A 21678-nucleotide genomic window follows, 5' to 3' on the forward strand; every position below is an offset into this window, starting at 1 on the left:
GCAGAGAGTGGTAAAGACTGTGGAGAAGATCACCAGGACTCCACTGCCCTCTCTGCAGAGCATTTACCACCGCAGGGTGCGTAGGAAAGCTGCCTCCATCCTCAAAGATCCCACCCATCCCCAGCACGGACTGTTCACTTCTTTGCCCTCCTGCCGTAGGTTCAGAAGTGTGAAGTGCAGGACCTCTAGACTGAAAAACTCTTTCCTTCCCTCTGCCTTCAGACTCCTAAATATAGGCTGAGGAGTTTATTACCAGGAAATACGTGTTGTACTGTTTACATTCTCAGTTTGCACATGGATAATTGCACATTGACTGTTGACTACTGCACATGCTGCTCCCATGCAGCATACATTCTGTTATATTTTTTTTTTTACTATTATATTGCTGCATTTGTTGCTTAAAGTGCCTTAGATTTTGTGTTACTTATTTATCTACTTTATATTTCATTTGTATTTTGTGGCACTCATGTGGACGGCAAAGTAAGAATTTCATTGTACAGGGAAACATGTTTCCTAACTGTGCATATGACAAATAAACACTTTGAACGTGAAGACATTTCAGGGAAAAAACAATGTTTGATAGTAATTTTAGAGACAAAATGAATGTCCTTGAAAGACAAAATCATTTTAAACCCAGACAAATTTTCTTTCATTTTCACCTATTAAATTATTCTACTCATAAGTTGAACAGCATGCTTTCCTCTAGATAATTTTGACATTTTTGGATGTTCAGGTGACCTGACTAAAAGACTCTTGGTCACTGGATTTAATTATGCTTACCAACTGAACACTGTCTGTATTTTCCTGTAATTAATTGGTACCATAATGAAACCATAATTCTCTCAAGAAAACATTTTTAGTCATGCAGCAGCATGGCTCTAGGCCTGGTATTGTCGACCTGCTGAATCACTTGGGCCCAGACTAAATATCTTAATTAACAACATACAACAGGCCTACACTGTTTTATGACTACATTCTATACCTGCAAAACTTAAGACATTCCCAGCATCCACAGCTGTGATTAGTGTTTACTGAAAATTAGCATGTTAGTGAGATGCTAAAGATGGTGCACATAGCAAATATACCTAAACATTAGCATGTTAGCATCTGTGGGTAGTTACTGTCACCTTCATCAAAGCACAAAATAATTTAACCTCCAATGGTGAAATACACATCATAGCCTGCTATTGCCACAGTTTGTTATCCAAATAAATTACCATTGCAATGATCACAGGAAAAAGTCACCTGGAACAAATGTGTGGTCTAATGTAATTTTGGTTTTCACAGCCTGGACTCAACACAGTAACATGCATATATTCACACAACATAGACAATGAAAACTCGTGGCCCTATCCTAGACCCAAAGTATTATATACACACCCAGATGAGTGCAGATGTGCACAACAGCATCAAAAATATAGTCTGTTCAGAGCTGCAATGGCAGAAGGAACCACACTTCTAAAGCGACCCTGTTTCTTTGGACAACAGCTAAATCGGATTACACAGAAGATATCAGTATTGGATCAAGTCATTGTTGGTTTTGTTTTTTTGTTAACAAGAACCAAACAAACAAATGATCAGATGATTGTTCTGTCCTTTAAAATGGAAACGGAATGCAAGTAAAGAGTGATGTCACTGACTTACCGGCAACAATGGCACTTGCAGTGAAAAACACAAAGTTGATGGGGACCACCTCTGTGGCATCAAACATTTTCATTGCCTGATTGAGAAATCTGCAGAGAGAAAAGACAAAAGATCTGACAGGTCTAGTGTATATAAGAACCTTGGTTACAGTGGCACTACGTAGCAGCCTATTTATAGCATCCTTCATAGTCCTGCAGGTGCAAGTAGGCTACAACGTTACCATGCCCAATATGTTATTTTTCTTATTTATTCAGGAACTGGAAAGCCAAAACAGAATGTAGCTTGTGGCAAACATGAGGCATTTCAGCAATAATAAAAGTGTTTGAAAGAGGGGAAAAAAAAGAAGGTACGCAGACATAGAGAGAGAAATCCTTGACTAACTTGATCTGGAAGGCGCAGGACACGACCATGATGACAAGCATGATGTAAAAGATAGGGTAGATGAGCTGTAGCTGGCCTTTTATCGTCTCTGTTATCATCCCTGACACAGCTTTGACTGAGATGACTGTCAGAGAGGCTGCGGCAACACAGAATAAAAAGATCAGTGTTTAATTGTTCAACTTGTAGCGATGAAGAAGATTTATGTTGATTTATGGAGGTTATTAATCGTCTTGTGAGATCTAGTGAATTGTTTTTTTCCATCATGCTCTACTCAGCTCTTTACAAACATAACAGAGCATGGGTCCATTTTTAGTAGCCAGGCAACAAAGCAACCTCTGACTACCTAAAATGGTTTAATCAATAACATCTCAGGCAGCTTCCACTTGTTCATACCAAGTAAGGCCACCAGCAGCATCACGACGACGATATGCTTCACATTCCTCCTCTTGTACAGGTAGAGCAGGATGCAAAAAACTACAGTCTCTATTAACTGTTGAAAGAGTATGAGAGAGGTGTGTAAACAGATTATCATTGAAGACTCCATTTCCTAAACTTTGCACAGAAAATTAAAAATCTGCTCTATAATTGTACTTTTTCTGAAGATCTTATCTATATAACAAAGTGCCTGCAGGCAGTGACTAGTGGGCTTTAATTGAAACAAATAGGCTTGGAAGAAAAATGAAATGAATTGCTGATCTTTAATGAGAAGGGCCTGGGGCTATCCATGTGAGTCCAACAGTATTCGCTGTCGTGCACCTTTGATACAACACCACAGAGCTCTAATGGAAGGAGAATAAAAGGACAAAGGAAGTAGTGAGGAAAAAAGTACAAGGGGGCTTATTGCAAGTTTTCATTAGTGTTTTTGGGAATGGATTTAGAAGGTCAGGCTGCTGATGAATATTTCCTTTAACTGTACACACTGAATGACATCGAGTCCTTCTGGATGAAATAATCTGGTAATGGTATATATAACCTCTGGAAATTATGAGAAGACAGTAATGGATATTTCATCTTCCTCTGATTAATCACTGCCTACAGTTAATCCTATACTTGATGGAGGTTGTTCCTCTGCAAGATGAGCAGTATTCACAATGCAGTGCCAGAAATGGAAAACAACATACTTTTTTTTTTTTAAGCACACCTTCAATCAATGCAGCCAGAAGCAGCAAGGCTCTCTCACTCTGAATCCATTTTCCTAATATCTGCTTGAACATTTTTTCTTTTGCTATTCATGCAGTGTATCTATAGTTTTGTCTCTGAGTGTGTTTGCATCTGTTCAGCAAGTGAGACTAGATTCAGGAGTGAGATGTGAATTATGGCTGGGAGGAACACTGTGCCCTGAATAATGATGACACTGCTACCCAGGACACACATTCACTGTTTACACCACTGGCTTCCTGATGAGCTACTACCTGGAATTCTTTTAGGTTCCTCTCTGTTCGGTTTGATGGCTTATGTGCAGATAATAAGTTGTCTTACAAACAGTAACTGTAAATATTAAATAGTAGCAGTAAATATTCAGAGAAAAGGAATGGAATGAGATTTGGTTTGTTGTGGACACTATAATAGGTTGAAGCAACACCTCAGCAAAGTCCTTATATATTTATGTTTTCAGGGGAGATTTTGTACATATGATGTTAGAGAGACAGTGAACACAGAGCTGCCTGTCTTATTCTACTGCTTTCCTAAGTGTGCTAGTATCAGTGGAAAAGCAGGAGGATATAACCACCTGCTGCAGAAATCTCAAATCACCTAAAGTATGTTTTCAACTAAGACTAGTATTCACATTTCGAGCTAATATTTACATTGTTTTCGATGAGTAGGTTTTGAGAAAAACAGTTTGTTTCAGCTCTGTACTTGGCTCCAGAGCTGTCACTATGGTAACGGCTATGTTTATGCCATCCCTGCCTGAGGCAGAAATGGAGTAGGAGAGCACATGGGTGAGTGTTAATGCACTTGCAGACCATGAGGTGGGTTTTAATACTGAGCGTATCAACAATCTTAGTTTTAACTGAGGTCATCCATATGAGCTACAACACCAAGCAGAGCCAGAGATCTTTCATGGATGCCAAAATTAGTTGTATCATTCTCTGCGTTCAAGTTATTTAACTCTTTGACTGTGGGTTCATAAAAAGTTTATACTTTAATAAACCCTTAAGAGTAGTCCTTCTTTTGCTCCTCTCCATGGGAAGGTTAAAAATCGGGATAAGCCAACAGCAGGGGAGTATTTCAGAAAGCAGGTTGAACAAACTCAGAAGTTAACCCTGACCTCTGAGTTGGTCAAACTGGACACAGAAAACTTTGGGTTTTCACTTTCAGAACAGCTGATCAGGAGTGATTCAAACAAATCTGAGTATGTTCAGTCTGAGTTAAGCGCGTACATGCCAACTACAGAAAGCTACTGTATCATCAATGAAGCTGAACTACTACAAATCACCATGGCACTGGGCAAATAGAGAGCATTCCACTCATTTACTGTATGTGTTTAGCAGACTTGAATTTCTTTAATGGATGATTAAGTACTGAAATCCTATTGTTTGTTACATTAACTTATTAAAGCTGAATAAATATGCAGCTGGCAAACTGCATATGCAAACTGCAGGTGGCATCAGAAGATGAGATCATATAGATAAGACATTTAAATGTATTTACTGTATAGACCCTCTGACTGTTGCCTCAGTCTGATCTGGTAATAATGAGTTTGGTGATTTGCAGGTAGAAAAGCACTGAAGTTAAATTGAAAGTAGTGTATTTAAACAGTCACCGAAGTGTTGTTAAAACAACCTAAAATTAAATGTAAAAACTACTTTTAAACTGCATTTAATGCAGTTTTATAAAGGTCAAGTCTTTAAAGCTGCATTACAGTCATTCTCACTCAGAAATATTCACAAGGTCTCCAAAATGATGAATAACTATAATAAAAATGTTCAGAGATCACTGTCCTAGCTAAAGCTTCATAGTGATTTTTTTTTTTTTTTTAATTTACAGTGATCACAGACAGTTGTCGGCAAACCTGTAAAAACGGGTCCCGGAAAGAACTTCAAGAAAAGAAACACAGGCTATAACAGCAGAACTGGACACTCTGATGATCTGGCATCAGAAATAACTTCTATGGCAGAATGCATAAAGTAGAAAAGTTAAGATAATCATAAGATAATCTGTGTGTGTGTTTTGTTTGAAATAATCATTAGTGAATATATGAGAATAAAATGAGACAGGATTGTATTGAAAAAGGTACATTTAGAAGTCTAAAGTACATTTAGAATCTAAAATCATAAAGAGTGGAAATGCTGACATGGAGAAAAGGGAAGTAAGACACACATCCATACAAATGAGGAAGTGTGTGTGTGTGGGACAGAGACAGAGTTCTGATGGTCTCAAGCCCAAAAGTAAAGATTTGATTGATAATTACTGTTTAATCAATGTCTAATCAATGTTTAGTCAAGTATTGTATTCAAAATATAAAGATCCATGTTTTGATTTTAAGGCATTGATAGTTTTGTGTAATCAGGGTATAATTCTGATTGTTTAGTTAAAAGCAATAATGGGATTCTTTGTATTTCAATCAGATGTGAGTTTTCTGTATTTTTATTGGGTTAGGATGATTTAGTTTTCTAAAAGAAGAGAAGTTAAACTGCTAAATCAATGTGAAGGGGAGCTGGTCACAACCGGTCAAAAGCAGTCATGAGCTAGAAATAACATTGACAAGTACGCCATATGCAAACGAGTTCTGAAGAACAACACTGTGCATGCCAAAAAAGGTATTAAGTGCAAATTGTGGCATCTGGTTGGATGGAAGGACTGTGTCTACTGACCAGAATCCTTTAAAAATCCTGGCAAAAAGAGGAACGAGAGTATACCTTCACAGTTGCAGCCGGAGGCTCTGTCTGGCTGATTTTCTGACTTCCAGAAGACCGAGTGACTGAAGGGAGACAGCCGAAAGAGTGAGTAGGCTGCGGCTTCTCGGATGACAGCGAGGGACGATTTACTGTCCCAAAGCCTCATGATTCAGCAAGAGGAAACTGAATTCTTGTTTAAAAGATGATAATCTGAACAGAATGCCACAGTCCACCCCGGCCTGTGGGGGAGGATGGCTTGGAAAGAAGACAGAGGACTGGGGACAGATGCAGAAGATTTCCTGATACTCTTATCATCCCTGTTTGAAGAAAGAGGAGTGGAACAGAAGAGGATCAACGTTGTTCTTTTGATTGTTTCTGTGTTTCTCAGAAGAAAGAAGATTTGGACCAAAAGAAGACTTGTTTTTAGACCTTTATGTTTTCCTGAGTTACAGTAGATTTGACTAAGACGAACATTGTTTTTCAGATTTTTTCCTATTTTTCTCTTGGAGAGTTTTGAAAATTGAACCAGAAGAGAATGAGGTTTTTCTGATGAGTTTTGATTTCTCTATTTATTCTTTTTTTTTCTTTTGAAAGCTTGAATCCTGGCCTAAAGGAAAAGGAGGAACAAACGATTGCTCAACCTGCCACCACCCCACCTCGAGCCAGCTGAGAAAAGGATTCCGTGAGAAACCCTTTGACTTTTATTCAGTGTCTTGAGAGCTCAACCATAATAGTTTTAATCAGTATGATCATTTTAGATTTATGTTTAGAAATAGTAGTTATTGGTTTATTTAGATTGTAAGCCAATCCAGACAATTGGTTTTAAGGTTTATATTTTATTGCTTGCTGCTTTGCTGTAATTCTTTTAAGCTTCTATATAAAATTCCTGAAAAGGTTAAATACTCTGTTTTTATTGAGTCAAGTTCTGATATTATTAATTCTTATGATTTTAGTGAGTTTACACTTTTAAGTGGTAATGTTCAAGACTGTTTAAGACTATAATATAACTAGTTTAAATGCAGCGTCCTGAAAAGGGAATCAGTGATGAAATATTGACAAAATGTTAAGACAGTCATTTAAAACCAATCTAAATAAACTAGTCAATTGTTTACTCATTATATTACACACATTATAATTCAAATGCCCTATCTCAGAACACAGCTTGATAAGTTTAATCATATTGTTCAACAATCAACAGTATTAACAGTATGCCAACCTTCTCAACAGTGTCTCAGAGAGCTAAACCAGGCAGTAGCAACCTAGCAGTGATAACACGCTGCCTGGCTGTGGGAAACCTAACGGCGACAACGGAAAGCAGTACTTCTCTGACTGGGCTTGTTGCTCGGGTGTATGCCATACAAACCGGCTGGCTGCTGAGAGGGGAGGTTTATTTTTAGACAGTTACATCAGGAAATATTTTATACAAAATATCCTGCTGTTTGAATTTCCTATGCTTAATAACATCTTATGTCAATTAAATACTGTGCAAAGCAAATATGGTCTTAAGCTCTATTCCTATGTCCAGGGCTTAGTATATCGTGGCCTTCATACACAGTAATGTACAGTAGATGTTTCAGTGCGGGGCAACTGATTGACAATGTAACATTTGTATTCACGTCCACAGAGTCACAGTGTGACAGATGGGCAGCATATAGATTTTATTCTGTGAAGAGAGACCGCTGACTTGATGATCCCAAAAGTGATCATGTTAGTGATAGGTCCTGGGTAAATCAGGCTACACTACTATTGTAACAGGACTTGTATCCTCTTCTCCCAAAAAATGTCATAAAGTTAACACGCTCCTATCTTCGCGCTGATACGGACTGTATGAATGAGGAAATAAAGCGACCTGTCACAGCTTCTTCAGACTCTGTAGGAAGGAGGAGACATAGAGAAAGTCAGGGTTTATTGAAGAATGCCTGCCAATAAACAGGCCAGATTCACAGAGTAAGTTACCACGGTAACTGTCTCAGAGTGCAACCAATCTCTGTTTCTCAAACTGAAAACCCAGAGTTTTCCTCAATTCATAGCTTTCACTAAACCCGTTTTCTGTAATACCCCTAGGACAAGAAGTGACAAGTTTCAGGACATGTCAGTGGTGTGCTGCCATCAGCGTGACATACACCAACCCATTGGGACAGTGGCTCCAAGGATATAAGAACATGTTTACACATACTATAATACTGTATTATTATTACTGGACCCAGGCAGGAAAGTTTTAAATAATGGCATACAAGATAAAGAAGGAAGTGCCAGCTGATGGCATAGTACTGGACCAGTTGGGCTGTGATGTGTGTGGTATTGTGGGGGGCAAAGGTCACCAGGAGATAGGTTCCTGTTATTGCCAGGCTGCCACCTATGGAAGAAACAGAGCAGAGAGCTGTGAGATTCTAATGACAAATGACAAGCTAACACTCAGGTAAACATGACCATCCTGTTTCTCCCTCATATGTGACTGCAGAACTGGCTTCACATGATTTTAATGGGCACTATTTTCCAGTTCTTAACAGCAAATATATAGCTGTTTGTAAAGAAGGTGAGTAAAGTGAATTAATTTGCCACTGCATATTTGCAAATTCTTTCTTGCCGTGCAACCATTTCTGTCCTTTAAATATGCATAGCTATGGCTGTATAGTTTCAATGTACACATACTAATTAAAGATCAAAACTGGTTTGAAATGAACATTTGTTTTTCTCAGAATCTTACAGTATAAATGATAACCTTTTTAGTCACTGAAAGATTTAAAATTCTTTAAAATATCAGGCTATTTTTCACATTAATGAATTGAGAAAGAATCATTAAACTCAAACTTGTGTTTAGAAATAGAACATGTTTCAGTGAATAAGGTCAAACTACTGATCCAATCTCCATTTCTGCCAGTTCTGGCTATAGAAATGTCATCAGCCATATTCCCTAAACCAATATACCCCCTGTAGTAGAGTGGCATTAAAATTACCAGACATCCTGTGGGCGTTTTATTCGGAACACGGGTGACCTACCTACAGATCTTAAAAGCCTCCTACAGCTCTAAATGGATTCTGACTCGTACAGTGTTTGTTTAGAAATTCTGATATAAAATGTTTTGTTGCTTCCATGATAATTGTTTTAACATCTTAATCTTATTGTTGGTTTGTATAACCTCGGCAAACAGGGTACTACAGAGAGTTTGCTCTCAGTCGTTATAAATGAAACATTCATACAATAAACGGTTTACAATATGTAGCTGATAATGTCACCCAGAAATTACAAAATAATATAAAAACTAACAAATATTGCCGATGATTTATCCAGGAAGCCAACAACATGCAGAGCTGTGTGGTGCTGATATGATTTTCAGTCTAGCAGTTGTAATGATCATCACTGTGACAACCATTACAATCAAGCCATTTAGTAGCAGACAAACAAATTGTTAGGAAGAACAGCAGCTTTTCCATAGATTTGAATTTGATTTCAGCAAACTGAAATGTGTTTCATTTACAGGGGTTTTTCCCCACGCAGATCATCTGTGAGGTTAGTTTGATAAAACTAAACTGACGATGTTACTTCTCAAATCTAAGCAGCAATCTGAGAGGATACTTTATGTCCTCAAGTGCTGTGGTATGAGTGTTTGCTTACCAACAATGTCAGAGGCCCACACCGTCTCCTTGAGGAAAACCACAGATATGACAGCACTGGCTGGGAAATGAAAATAAATCCCTGTGAGTGTAGCTGCCAATCACAACATGCTGCAGTCTAGCAGGATATCTTCACCACTCTAGAACAGTTACCCTACACTGTATATTTGTACAATACTGTGAGGCAGTCAGTTACTGTGCATTTAACACAGTCTAGACACAATATCATTTGAATTATAGCATGAAAACAACTTCCTCTCTCTTTATCACAACAACACAATCAATCCACAGAATAAAAACATACTTGGTGCCCAGACATTTTTGGTAACCTCATATTCTGGACTGATATAGTTTCTGATGCATCAAATCATTTTAATCACAAGAAAACAGACCTCACTGCTGCCTGTACACATACATACTGTAACTGGATGAGGAGTAATCCGATTTCATCAGGCAGCATGCAGTGTTTGAATATTACTGTAATTTGTCATATATGCAGTTACACATACACACATGCATTTAGTCATTCACATGTACACAGTAATACTATAAATCCCTATATTGTGCCCACATAAATAAGTACATTCACACCTGATACACACACACACACACACACACACACACACACACACACACACACACACACACACACACAGTGCATGGCATGTTTAAACTGGTCAGGATGATAATCTCTGCCAGCATGCATAGATAAATGGAAGTCATTAGGACTTCTTAACACATCAAATTACAGCAAGATGCTACTCCAGGTCATAATTTTTCATGAACCCATTCATCGTCAGTTTTACACAACCTAAGCCTCAGATCAGTCTTCTTAATGTTTCCCTGGGATATATACTGAATCGAGAGAGATGAAAAACTGTACAGCATTTGGCTGCCACAGAGACTGATAGCATCACAGGCAGATATGCATGCTAACACACAGACATGCCCATCAACACGGAGATACATAGATGGATGGCCACACAGCCGGACTAACTGCCTGAGACAGATAAAACAAATTAGAAGACAAGCAGGCGGTGGACAGACTGACAGGGAGGCAAACGGATACGCCAGTGACAGCAGCCTGTCACACGCAGAGGTTAGTTTATATAAAACACTGAACTGACTGTGCCAGAGGTCCTCAACACATGCCAACTACTCAGTAGCTAATTTTACTAGGTTCTGTTGTTATACATTCTCATGAATGATTCAGCACGGCCAGCTGTAGCAGATGTGTTTGCTGGGAAATTCTGGACTCAAATGCAACGAGCCACTGCCAGCCAGCCAGACATGCAAGTGACAGCACTCAGAGACAGACTAATTGAATTGAAAAATTACTGAAAAGCATTGGAAAAAACAGATAGACAGCCAGTTTGAGTTTGTGTATGAGCTCTGCCACTATCATAATGAGATTAGCTACAGACTCAACAACTCAATATGTGGCAGACAGTGTGTCTGATGTGGGATTAGGATGGTGTGGTGGCATGACAGACACGTTCTCAGGATACTACACAGTGACTGTGCAGCACAGCAGCAGTAGAAGCCATGAAAAGTCTTTCTATAAACAACTAGGACTCCAACAATGGCTGCAACTATAAACAACATGATGCTAATAGGGTGTCTCACAGAACACATGAAGCAAGGCGCAGATGTGCTTGATGCTGCAGGGACATTACTGTCAACCTGGAAATTTCTAAAGACTCTTGATGGTATTCTGATGAAACAGTTGGTTGTTAAATATTTCATACTGTGAACATGTTGGTATACACATTTAGGACTCTTTGCCTCTTCTTTGCCTCTGGGACCAGCTGGATCCAACAAGTAACCATAGCAACTCCATAAAAAGTGAGATTCACACGACTTGGTAAAATGAAAAATGCGGCAACAGAAACCTCTGGGGTACCCAGTTCCATCACTGCCCGTGCATTTTTATGGGATTGTGTGCCTCTCAAATCAGGGTGGCCCTCTTCATGTTCCATCTCACATGTGTATTAAGAGAACCTGCCTGTGGGAAAACACACCATGTCAAACATCATTTCACCACACAGATCTGAAATGAAACAATGAATGACTGTCATCTCCCATAGAAGCTAAAATGTAGGAAACGTTAACACATTGTTCATACCGTATGTCCACAATATCACAAATGACAAAAAACCACTTCAGAGCAGTGGTTAGCACTGTCACCTCACAGCGAGAAAGTCCTGGATCCTATGTCAGCTGGAAGTGGCTCACACTTCTGTAAAAACCAAAGATCTATTGGAAACACACAAGCATTGACCTCTTCACACTGTGCTAAACAACACGTCTTGCAGTCAGTGGCACAGTGCTGCAGGTCTGACATCTGCAAATGATGCTGATGCAGTGGGTGAATCATATTTCTGTTTATTTGCACCACACCAGTCTCCCTCCTCTTTTGCATGTGATGACACTGCATCTAGCAGGGAGAGCTGTGCTCTGCTCCATACTACAGCGTTTGGGATGATGCTTTCATTCTTAATGTAGACCAGTGGGCCCTGTGGACGGGGACAGTGGTAATTGCTCTCCATGGAGGCTCAGAGTGCCAGTGTGACACGCAGGGACAGGTGGATGACAGCAGCACCATCAGCCCTCCAGATCCTATTCCTTTTCTTCTCTGCTTTTGCTTTCCACCCTCTCTCTCTCTCTCTATGTAGTCTTATTTCATTCATGTTTTTTATTTCCCTACTCTCACAAAAAGGGCTCTTCCCCTCAGCATTCAACCTCATATTTATCCATCTCTAGCTGCCCAACTACTTGTCTCCCTCTTGTTTATTCACCCACGGCCTTCTGCTGTCTGCCGCCCCCCCCGTGAGCCTACACACAGCTCTTGGAACACGGACACAACAGTGCTGCAGGAGGTATGTGTGTCTTAGCCTATGGCACATCTCTGATTAACATAATCTGCTGGACCTGGGTGTTTTTACACACAACTATGGTTATGGCATTTGTGTGTATAAGTGTGCATTTTCTCATTTGTGGAGTCATGCTGACAGACAGTAACCTGCACATTTTCTCCTCAGCTCCACTTGTTAGCTGTGAGAAGGACAGGACATGTCACAGCTACAGACGTCTTACTCTCCTTTACCTTCCTTTCACCTCTTCAACTTTGGCTTCATTAATTCTTCAAGACTCCCCTTCAACCGCATATTATTCCTGCACACTCCAATGCAACAAAAGTCTCTAGCAATTTTTATAAGGAAAATAATGAGAACTAAATGCAAATGAGCACAATAATTGTTAATACAGGTGGTTTTAAACAGAATGTCCCTTTACACACCCTGAAACAGCAACAAGAGGTTACTGCTTGCAGTACAACAGAGTGCTGAAGTCCTGCTATTGTGGTAAAAGCATTTTAGAACATAATTGCTCATAAGCAAGTACAACACCATGCAAAAATACAATGACCAAGAGGTGCAGCCTTTTAAACAAGATTAGTGGTTTGATTCAGTACTTTATTTAAACCATTCATCCACTTGCGAGACGTGACTATATGAAAATCATTTGACGCCTCTGGGTAATAGCCGTCATAAATATCCATGACTCGCCACCAGTGCAGTGCAGTGAGTAACGGGTGGCAGGAGTTAAGAAGCGAACCTGTTCGATAACCTACATTTGGAGGGTTTGCACTTAGCAACTGCCAATTGTAGCGACCACACAGGCTGTGTTTTGATTGGCTAATGAATCCAGCCTGGTTTATGACAGCTTTAGTTCACACTGTGGGTCATGAAAATAGTCATATCTGGAGTGGGCTGTTAAATTTATGATGTCCAAAGTGACTGGACGTCCTGAATCAACTATAACACTTGGAAAGTGGAAGTTTACATATTCATTTCTTTGGGTCTAAGTGCTGGAAATAAATTAGAAATTGGAAGACTGGACAGAAAGCACATTTCTGGGAGAGATGTGCCAGCCTCGCCGGTGCAGGCAGATCTGTATTTGTGATACACAGAAAGAAAACAGCACTACTAACAGAACTTCATTAATAAATGAAAAATTTTAAAAAACATTTGTACATATCTATAAACCCGGAGATGCGCTTATTTTAAAAACTTAAAAGACTAGAGTATCACCAAAAAAGAACAGAGGCTTTATTGTCGTTTCAAGCAAAATCAATTTGACTTTAATCAGGAGCAGCTAGACATGTCAGCAAACAACCAATAATAAATACCAGGTGTGTCGTGTCAGCTGATTATTCATTACATCAACTGACATCACAGAAAAAGAACATCAACACATGCCCTGGAATTGAGATCTGGTGACTCAACCTGCCAGTTGTGGATTTTCCATCTCTTCACCCTGAAAAGCTCTTTGGATGTTTTGTCAGTTGCACTGGCAGCCATGCAGACTCTAGCCATAACAGAACCACCACCATGTTTGACAGATGAAGTGGCACTCTAGGTCATGGCCTGCTCCACACTTCTCTTTCCATCATTTTTATAATGTCTTTGCTTTTTGCACCTCTAAACTCTCAGTCAGCTCTGAGTCATGTGTGAGCTCTTTTGTTGATATGCTGCAAAGCTGCACATGAAACATGTAGTAGTCAAGCATCTAATTACTTTTGAACTCTCGCATTTTGGGCATTATGTGTTGAAAGAGTTATCTCACACACAGCACTTCAATTAAAGCTGACACTTAGCGCTTTAATGTAGTTTCCATTACTGTATTTCAAACTGAATGTGTTGAAACACAGAGTCTGAAGAACAATTCAGTTTAATTCAGTTTGTTTTCCTGTGCAATCAACATTACTGACAGGACATTTAATGCAACCTACAAAAATAACTTTTAAATACCTCAGGTGTAATACTGCATATGAAAAATGAAGTATTTTGTAATGCTATAAACCTAACCTGCTTGGTTAGATCCTTCCTTTGGTTTTCTCTCTCTTTTACATGAAAATGTTTAAAATCTTTAGTTATTCAGGGAAGTTGATTGAGAGCCTACCTGTCTTTTACAGGAACACCCTGATCACATTCAAGCTAATTGTAGGTGAAGTATTTGTATGGCATTGTTATGGAATGTGTTCCCAATAAAGATTATAAAAAAGATCATGACAAAAATTACATTCAGACTGTTGAAAAGCTGAACAAATCCTGGCACGTGCATGTACTTCTGATGATAGTTTTAAAGCTAAAAAGGAAGCTTGAAACGGCAACAATCCCTCTGTTGTTTTGCGGAGTAATCAAATCTGATAAACTTAAGTTACTGTTATTTCCTGAGACATTATTTGGAAATTTTGCAAACACTATGTATAATGTGTGGCCCCCATTCTTTACAGATATTACATTTGAATGAGTTGTTATCACACTCAAAAGTAAAACCTGTGAATTTTTCAGTAAGATAAAATAGGCACTTGGTATGAAGAGTACTATTAATGACTGGATCAGAGGAAACAGAACACAACTCACACGACAACACTGCTTGTTGGTCCCAAAGGAAATAACCTTTCCTTCTGCCTTCATGCATGTATAATGTATGAGGGGGAAAAGGTTGCACTCACCTATGACAGACACACAACCCAGTGGGGCTATGAGCGATGCTGGGGCAAAACCGTAGGCAGCAAAATTCCCCAGTTCCCCAATGCCCATGAGAACCACACCGCACCACCACAACACAGAGGTGTAGTAAGGCTTGGAGCCACGCTGAGACTGACGGACATGGGCGTATTTCTGTCAGAGAGTGAGGGAACAGGAGCCAGAGGCATCACTCAGATTAAGTGGATCCAATAACCAGAGAGGTGAACGAGACAAGCTGACATGTACGCCATACATAAATTATTATTAACGTATACAGTACAGTTACATAATGCTTGGAAAATAAAGTGCAATGATGCAGTTTTACATTGGCTGCTGCACAGCTCTAAAAAAAACTACAACACTCTCTGCTGACTAGCATTTCATCTCAGAAAAGGCATGACACCATTAAGCAAATGAATAAGGCGGGAATTTGGACAAAGCAATGCAGGTGTTTACTTCACAATCATCACTAACTATCTCTGCAAGCTTACACTGTTTAATAAACAATGGTTGTCAGCCTTGACCAGCACTTCTTTACATTTAGCCAAAGCTAAATTTTAGCAAAACAAAGAATCATTGTAGACAGCCAGTATTTCTAAACCATAGTACTGTATGTGAAGCCTCTCCCTTTGGATTGATCATTTAACTGCATGCAGCTCAAAAACAATGTGTGTCACTTCAGAAATACTGCTGACAAGACACATTGTTAGAGCATAAATGGTTTTATAATCAGGTCCAGACACAAAGTGCAAAACCTTTGTACTTTCATAATTTTAAAGTGTTGTGTAAATGTAATTGTAATGTTAATCACAGGTTTAAACTGAAATATATTTCTAAAGTTTAAATTAATTCATTAAATTAATTTGAATTCAAATAAGCTTTATTAGAACGACACATTTCTGTTGTCTGCTGTGCAAGGCCTGCTCTGAACATGCCCGCAGATCACACAGTCAGTGGCTAAGTGCCTACAAGTCTAATGATCACGTATAGTTTGCTGAGAGAAAACTGTCAGAACAACAGTCAACCAGTAGGGAGGGGGAAAATGAGCCTTTACAGGCATGCTGTGCCCGCTATGTGCTGAGTGTCTGCTGTACAGCTGGATTCCTACCTGTATGTTGAGTGAAATGCTGATGAGGACATTGCCACATATGGCGATGATGATTCCCAGGAGATATGTCTGTGAAAACAAACAGTAAACAGACAGAAGATTAGGTGATGCTCTATTTGTCACATAACACCCCATAATACTCTTCACAAGTGCTCCCTCCATCTATCACATCTGTCATTTCCATGACAACCACAGAGAGCACCATTCCCCATTGGTGTTCTGCTCATAGGCAGCGTATGTGTGTGTGTCTACACATCTTTATTGTGTGGATAAATTCTTGTTCGATGGCATCGTTGTGAAGACACTGTACCCTGTTCTTACAGCTTCGAGGGCTTTTTGAGGGTCAAAGCTTAGGTTTGGGGTTCAGGATAGAATTAGGTTTAAGTTAGGAGTTAGCATAATAGTTGGAGTTACAGAATGAATTATGTCAATGTGTGTGCTCACAACTATAGAAAGGCACGATTATCTCTGTGTATGTGTGTGTCTACGCTCCTGTGAAACAGTGGCTTTATTTCTCACCCACTCACATGCAACAAACAAAAACACAAACATTTAACACACGCACACAAAACAACAATCACCAGGTCATGACAGTGTACATGTGCATGATTTTGTTCAGGAAACTGGGTCAGCATAGATTAGCATTAATGCTGGTAGAAGTTAGTAAATGGGAAGGAATGAGGTGTCTCAGCAGCAACTGCAACAACATTAAGAATCTACAGCCACACTAGCAACTCTGTAAAAGCCAAGTCATGCTTTTCGCAGCTGGATGTCCACATGGTTTCTCGGGAGTCCACGTGACATAAATTTTGTCATGTGTGAGCACCCATGCAGACTCTTTGTGCAGCTGCCTTGACTGCCCATGCTGACTGCACATGTGCCAGGCAAGCAACCTGAATGTTTGTTTTGTGGACTGTTTATTTCTCATCCTTGGTCCTATATGGAGCAAATTTTAATTTTGATAAGGGTGTTGCAGGGCTCCATGCTCTGTAGACCATAATTGTGTGCACATATTTTTGTGGCAATCCATCCAGTAGCTGTTAAGACAATTCCGTCTGGATCCAAGTGGTGGACTGACTGACTGCCACTGCTATTCCCAGAGCCACAACAACAGCTCTTGAGAAATTATGCCCCTGAAAAATGTCTTGTATCATAAAACTCCTTTTGAAAACTTACACAACATCATGATGTCCATCTAATACCAGGAAAACATCATATGGGCATCTCCCTTAACCAACTCTCAGGAGGAATGCATAATTAAGTCCTTGATGGAGAAAGAGGATCCATTCACTTTAAGTACTCAAGAATACAATTCAGGCTGCTTTGTTTCATGGAAAATTACTGCCATGAGGGAGGAAGTTTTATTTTAGGTCATAATCATACCCATGACTGTGGGCAGACAAAGTTTACAAAGAAATGAAAGCACACAGTGGGGGTGGAATGTGAATGATGAAACCCTAAAGAACTAAACTCAATTATGGTAAAAGAAGTTACCATCCAAGTGTTTATCATTTGAAAGTGTGTTATGAGAGTGATGAAGAAAGAGAGAAAAGGTTGGGAGATAAAACAAAGGGATAAGAGACAAAGCAAGCGAGGTGAGCTGGAGGAGGAGAGGGAGGGATGACATCATAGTAAGTCTGTAATGAGGAAAACAGAAATGAAGACAGAGCGATGCTTAAAAACTGAAGGAGAGTAGAAAAAGTCAGTGTTCAAGTTCATGGTTCGTTCTGCAAGATAAGACTGGCAGTGTGTTATTGCCAATAATACTCATCTGATAGCAGTGACAATGAGATAACAGCACAGTGGTCAAATGACAGCAGAATGACTGGAGTGTAAATTCATTCCTCTGGTCTCCAAACACAATCATACAATCCAGAGGTCATCTATCACTCTCTCCGGGCACATTATTATACATCAGCAGTGAAAATAGCAAAGAACATCTCTTCACAACACTGACAGCGTAGAGCTGTGAGTGTAGTTTACTCTCAAAGTCACTAAGCAAAAACCAGAACCATTCTCTGGATGAGAAAAGCAGCCATAGCCCTCTGTTCTTTCTGTTTGCCTCAGAAATTGCAGTGAAGTGTACAGATGCAGTGAGGATGACACACTCCTACAGAGCACAGTTAAACGCCCTCTCTTTAATAAGACCAGCAGAGTCTCCGCTGTAGGTGTTTTATCAAGGGGGTAAAGTATAAGACTGGAACTGTGAGCTTGAATTCAAAAATGGCCTTTGCACTCTGAAAGATGCCTCAACATTAAGTTTTATTCTTTAGCTCAAAAAAATGACATGGCTGATGGAGAACACAGACATTTGGGCATAGCTTCTTTCTTCAGTGTAGTCAACTTCCACCACAGCTCAGACACGTCTACCCACCCAGTGTGATCAGTACAGGAGAAACTACTAACACTGATTAGTGCTGCCTCATGTCACTGTAGAAAGGAAGCACTCAGTACAGCACTTCACTGCAAACAGGAAACATACACACAATACATGTGTATACAAGATAACTACTGTTTATTACCAGGGGTCATATTTTTACACCTGTACACCAGTTTGTATACTATCCTAAATATTCAAAAACCCCTAGAAAAATGTGAAATTCAAACTTGATTTCTATAATTTACAGTATATATTTAATCATATGACATGACTTACTACATACTATACAAATATACATAGGTTAAATCAATTTGGTTCAAAGATCCCCAACATGTGAACTATAAACATCAAGTTAACAAACCACCATCCACAGTTCAGAAGAACTGGAGGTCTTTATAAAAACAGTGTGAGAACCAGTTCTTCATTCAGGCCATTTGGGGACAGACTATTGAGGCTACAAATCCATTTTGCCTCTGGTTTTAACAATCCATTATTCATAACACCTCCCCGACTTCTTGGTTCTATAGTACCAGTACCAATGCAACTTAGATCTTTTTCTGTGTGGGTTGTTTTCCATTAAATGCCATGATACTGGTGAATTGACATTGTTCCTCTTAAGTGGAAGTGCCTGTGTTCACTGTATCAGATTCTCAATCTTGTTGTTTAGCCAACATAAATCATTTATAAGGACAAGACAGAAAGTAAATAACATTGCAGGAGTTACAGGTTACACATGACCTAACACTGTATATCTTACTGATATTGGCACAAGCAAATGGTGTAGTGCAGACTAGCTTTCTACAGGGACAACACCCTGGAATAAAAACCCTGATCGAACCTCTGCCCTTCGTAAATCTGTCCTTCAAATTTTAATCCCTCCTATATACAAACTTTGGGGGATAATTATAATCCCCCAAGGTTTGTATATGCAAGGGCAGAGGCATAATAAAACCCAAGGTGGGGTTACAGGGTTGTCCAGTATTCTGCTGTCCAGTATTGTCCAGAAAATTCATGTCCTCATTTGCATCTTACTTTGGAGTTCAACGAGAGTACAATTTGCACTCACTTTTCAATAATCTGAAACAGCACTACTCTTTATTGGGTAACAATGCATCATCTCTTCACCAGCCTAATAAAGAATTTAAGCCAAGTGGATTTGTGGGTAATTGTAAATTCAGAGCCACCACACAGTCTAGTCCTCTCCTCTATTTCAGTCTGCCTCTGTCTTCTCTTCACCCTCTGCTCCACATTCACCCTGACACCAAGTCCACTGACTTGTAAGATTCATCTGCAGAGACACAGCAGAGGTAAACAGGATTTTGACTCCAGTGTGTGTGTGTGTGTGATGTTCTCCAGTACTGGGGAGTAATGAGCTACATGCAATTAAACTAGCAGTTTAACTACATTTTGCAGTAGCTTTCTGGTAGTTCAACTACATTCATATTTGCATAGATATTCAAGTATCTCAATTACATTTGTGTTTTTAACTACTGAAACTACAAACAATTTTAGGCCAATCAAGGAAAGGAATTATCTGTATGCCTCTGTGCCAGTGATAGTCACAGCCAGAGGCATTGGTAGAATCTTCTTGTGAACACGACAGGTCAGTAACACCTTGGCACGAGTGTCCACTTGGACCTATGGATCAGCTTATTACAATTTGTAGGTCAAAGGTCAAGCTTGTTGTAATTTTAAAAGGTTAGATGAGTTCCTAAAACTGCTGGGTACTTTTGAGTAAATGTTATTCTAACAGGCATAAATAGTTTATTTGCTGAGGACTGTTTTCACCTTATTGACTTTTGTATTTGGGAGTGACTTAATTGTGTTTTAATTGTTTTTTTGAACAACAATGGTTTATAAAAACTGAGAATAATAATCTACTATATATATCAGGCTTGGACTACAAGGTAATACTTGTACTGGCAAGTACAAGTAAGGATCCTTTCAAAAGAATACTACTGTAAGTAGTTTTCATGCCCCTGTGTTGGCAGTAGCCATGACTGGAGGCATTTTGTTTTTATGGTTGTTCATTCTTGTGAACGTGATATCTCAAAAACACCTTGAGGAAATGTCTTCAAATTTAGCATAAGCATCCACTTGGACTCAAGGAAGAACTGATTAGAATTTGGTGGTCAGAGGTCAAAGTCAGTGACCTTACATCTATCCAATTCCCATGAATATGACTGGTTGGCGGAGGCATACCACTGTGAAGCAATAATTCTAGTTAGTTATTAGATATACACTAATTTGATCATTTTTTACAAAGTAGTTTGAACTACTTTTTCTAAGTGGCTTTAATTAGCTAAGCTACATTTCTCCCTAGGATAGCTTTGCTGTAGTTCAACTTCTTCCAGTGTGAAATATCTTTATATCTCAGTATCTTTAAAAGCTATGCTTTCAAAATAGCTTCCCCAATAGTGGTGTCTTAGAGATAAAACAGGAGTTAGGAGGTGGTGGGGGACAGATGGGAGGCTTGATAATGAGATTGCTAAGAGACTGATATAACATCAAGGTAAAAAGTGCAAGTTCACGTGTGTGTGTGTGTGGAGTGACAGACTCAAACACTGAAGCAGACAGAGAGTATGTGAGGTGGGTTGGCCGGATAAAAGATGATTACAGCTCTGTGATAATTCATGATCAGACAGCCAGCATCACGTTTCAGGCCGGCTGCGCTCTGCTCACTAAACCAAGATCAATAACCTTGTCAAGCTTTACAGGACAGTGTGTAAGTGGTCTGCTGCTTTGTTGTTACTGAGCCCAAGAGGAGGCTGCTGGTTTATACTGAGAGGGATCAGAGGGCAGAAAAAGGTGTTGGAGAAAAACAGGATTTTAAGAGTATGGAACAAAGTGGTGAACGTACAGTCTGTGGCCACTTTATTCCACCAACTTCACATGGGAGATGTAGCAATTTGAAGTGTGAGCAGGGTTTTTATCTCACCTTTTATTGGATCCATTCATGTCAGATTAATCTTGCCAGCAAACAAGCTCAGCCAAATTACAGTAAATTATTCTTTTATTTGTTTGTTTATTGTTTCAGTGTTGGTAAAAAGAGGGAGCTGCATGCATTTGCAGTACAGGTGGTCACAGCAGGATTCAAGCACCTCATGCAGACAACAGGAGCCTAATGCTCTACCCACTGAAGGAGACAAATCCACTCAAGAGGGTGTGAGGAAAAGG

General features: G+C 39.4%; 1 protein-coding gene across 1 annotated transcript in view; it reads right to left on the minus strand.

Annotated features, from left to right (window-relative positions):
- The window catches only part of nipal2 (NIPA like domain containing 2), a 30864-nt gene that overhangs the window by 3008 nt on the left and 6178 nt on the right, over positions 1–21678 (minus strand). Inside the window, exons 2-8 of the mRNA XM_020606729.1 lie at positions 16122–16190; positions 14998–15166; positions 9481–9540; positions 8099–8220; positions 2419–2515; positions 2026–2161; positions 1645–1733 (exon numbers count right to left, since the gene is read on the minus strand). Coding sequence (XP_020462385.1) covers positions 1645–1733; positions 2026–2161; positions 2419–2515; positions 8099–8220; positions 9481–9540; positions 14998–15166; positions 16122–16190 — 742 coding nt within the window. The remainder of the gene's footprint in view (positions 1–1644; positions 1734–2025; positions 2162–2418; positions 2516–8098; positions 8221–9480; positions 9541–14997; positions 15167–16121; positions 16191–21678) is intronic.

Source organism: Monopterus albus, unplaced genomic scaffold (assembly GCF_001952655.1).
Source record: "Monopterus albus unplaced genomic scaffold, M_albus_1.0 scaffold81.1, whole genome shotgun sequence".
Taxonomy (NCBI): domain Eukaryota; kingdom Metazoa; phylum Chordata; class Actinopteri; order Synbranchiformes; family Synbranchidae; genus Monopterus; species Monopterus albus.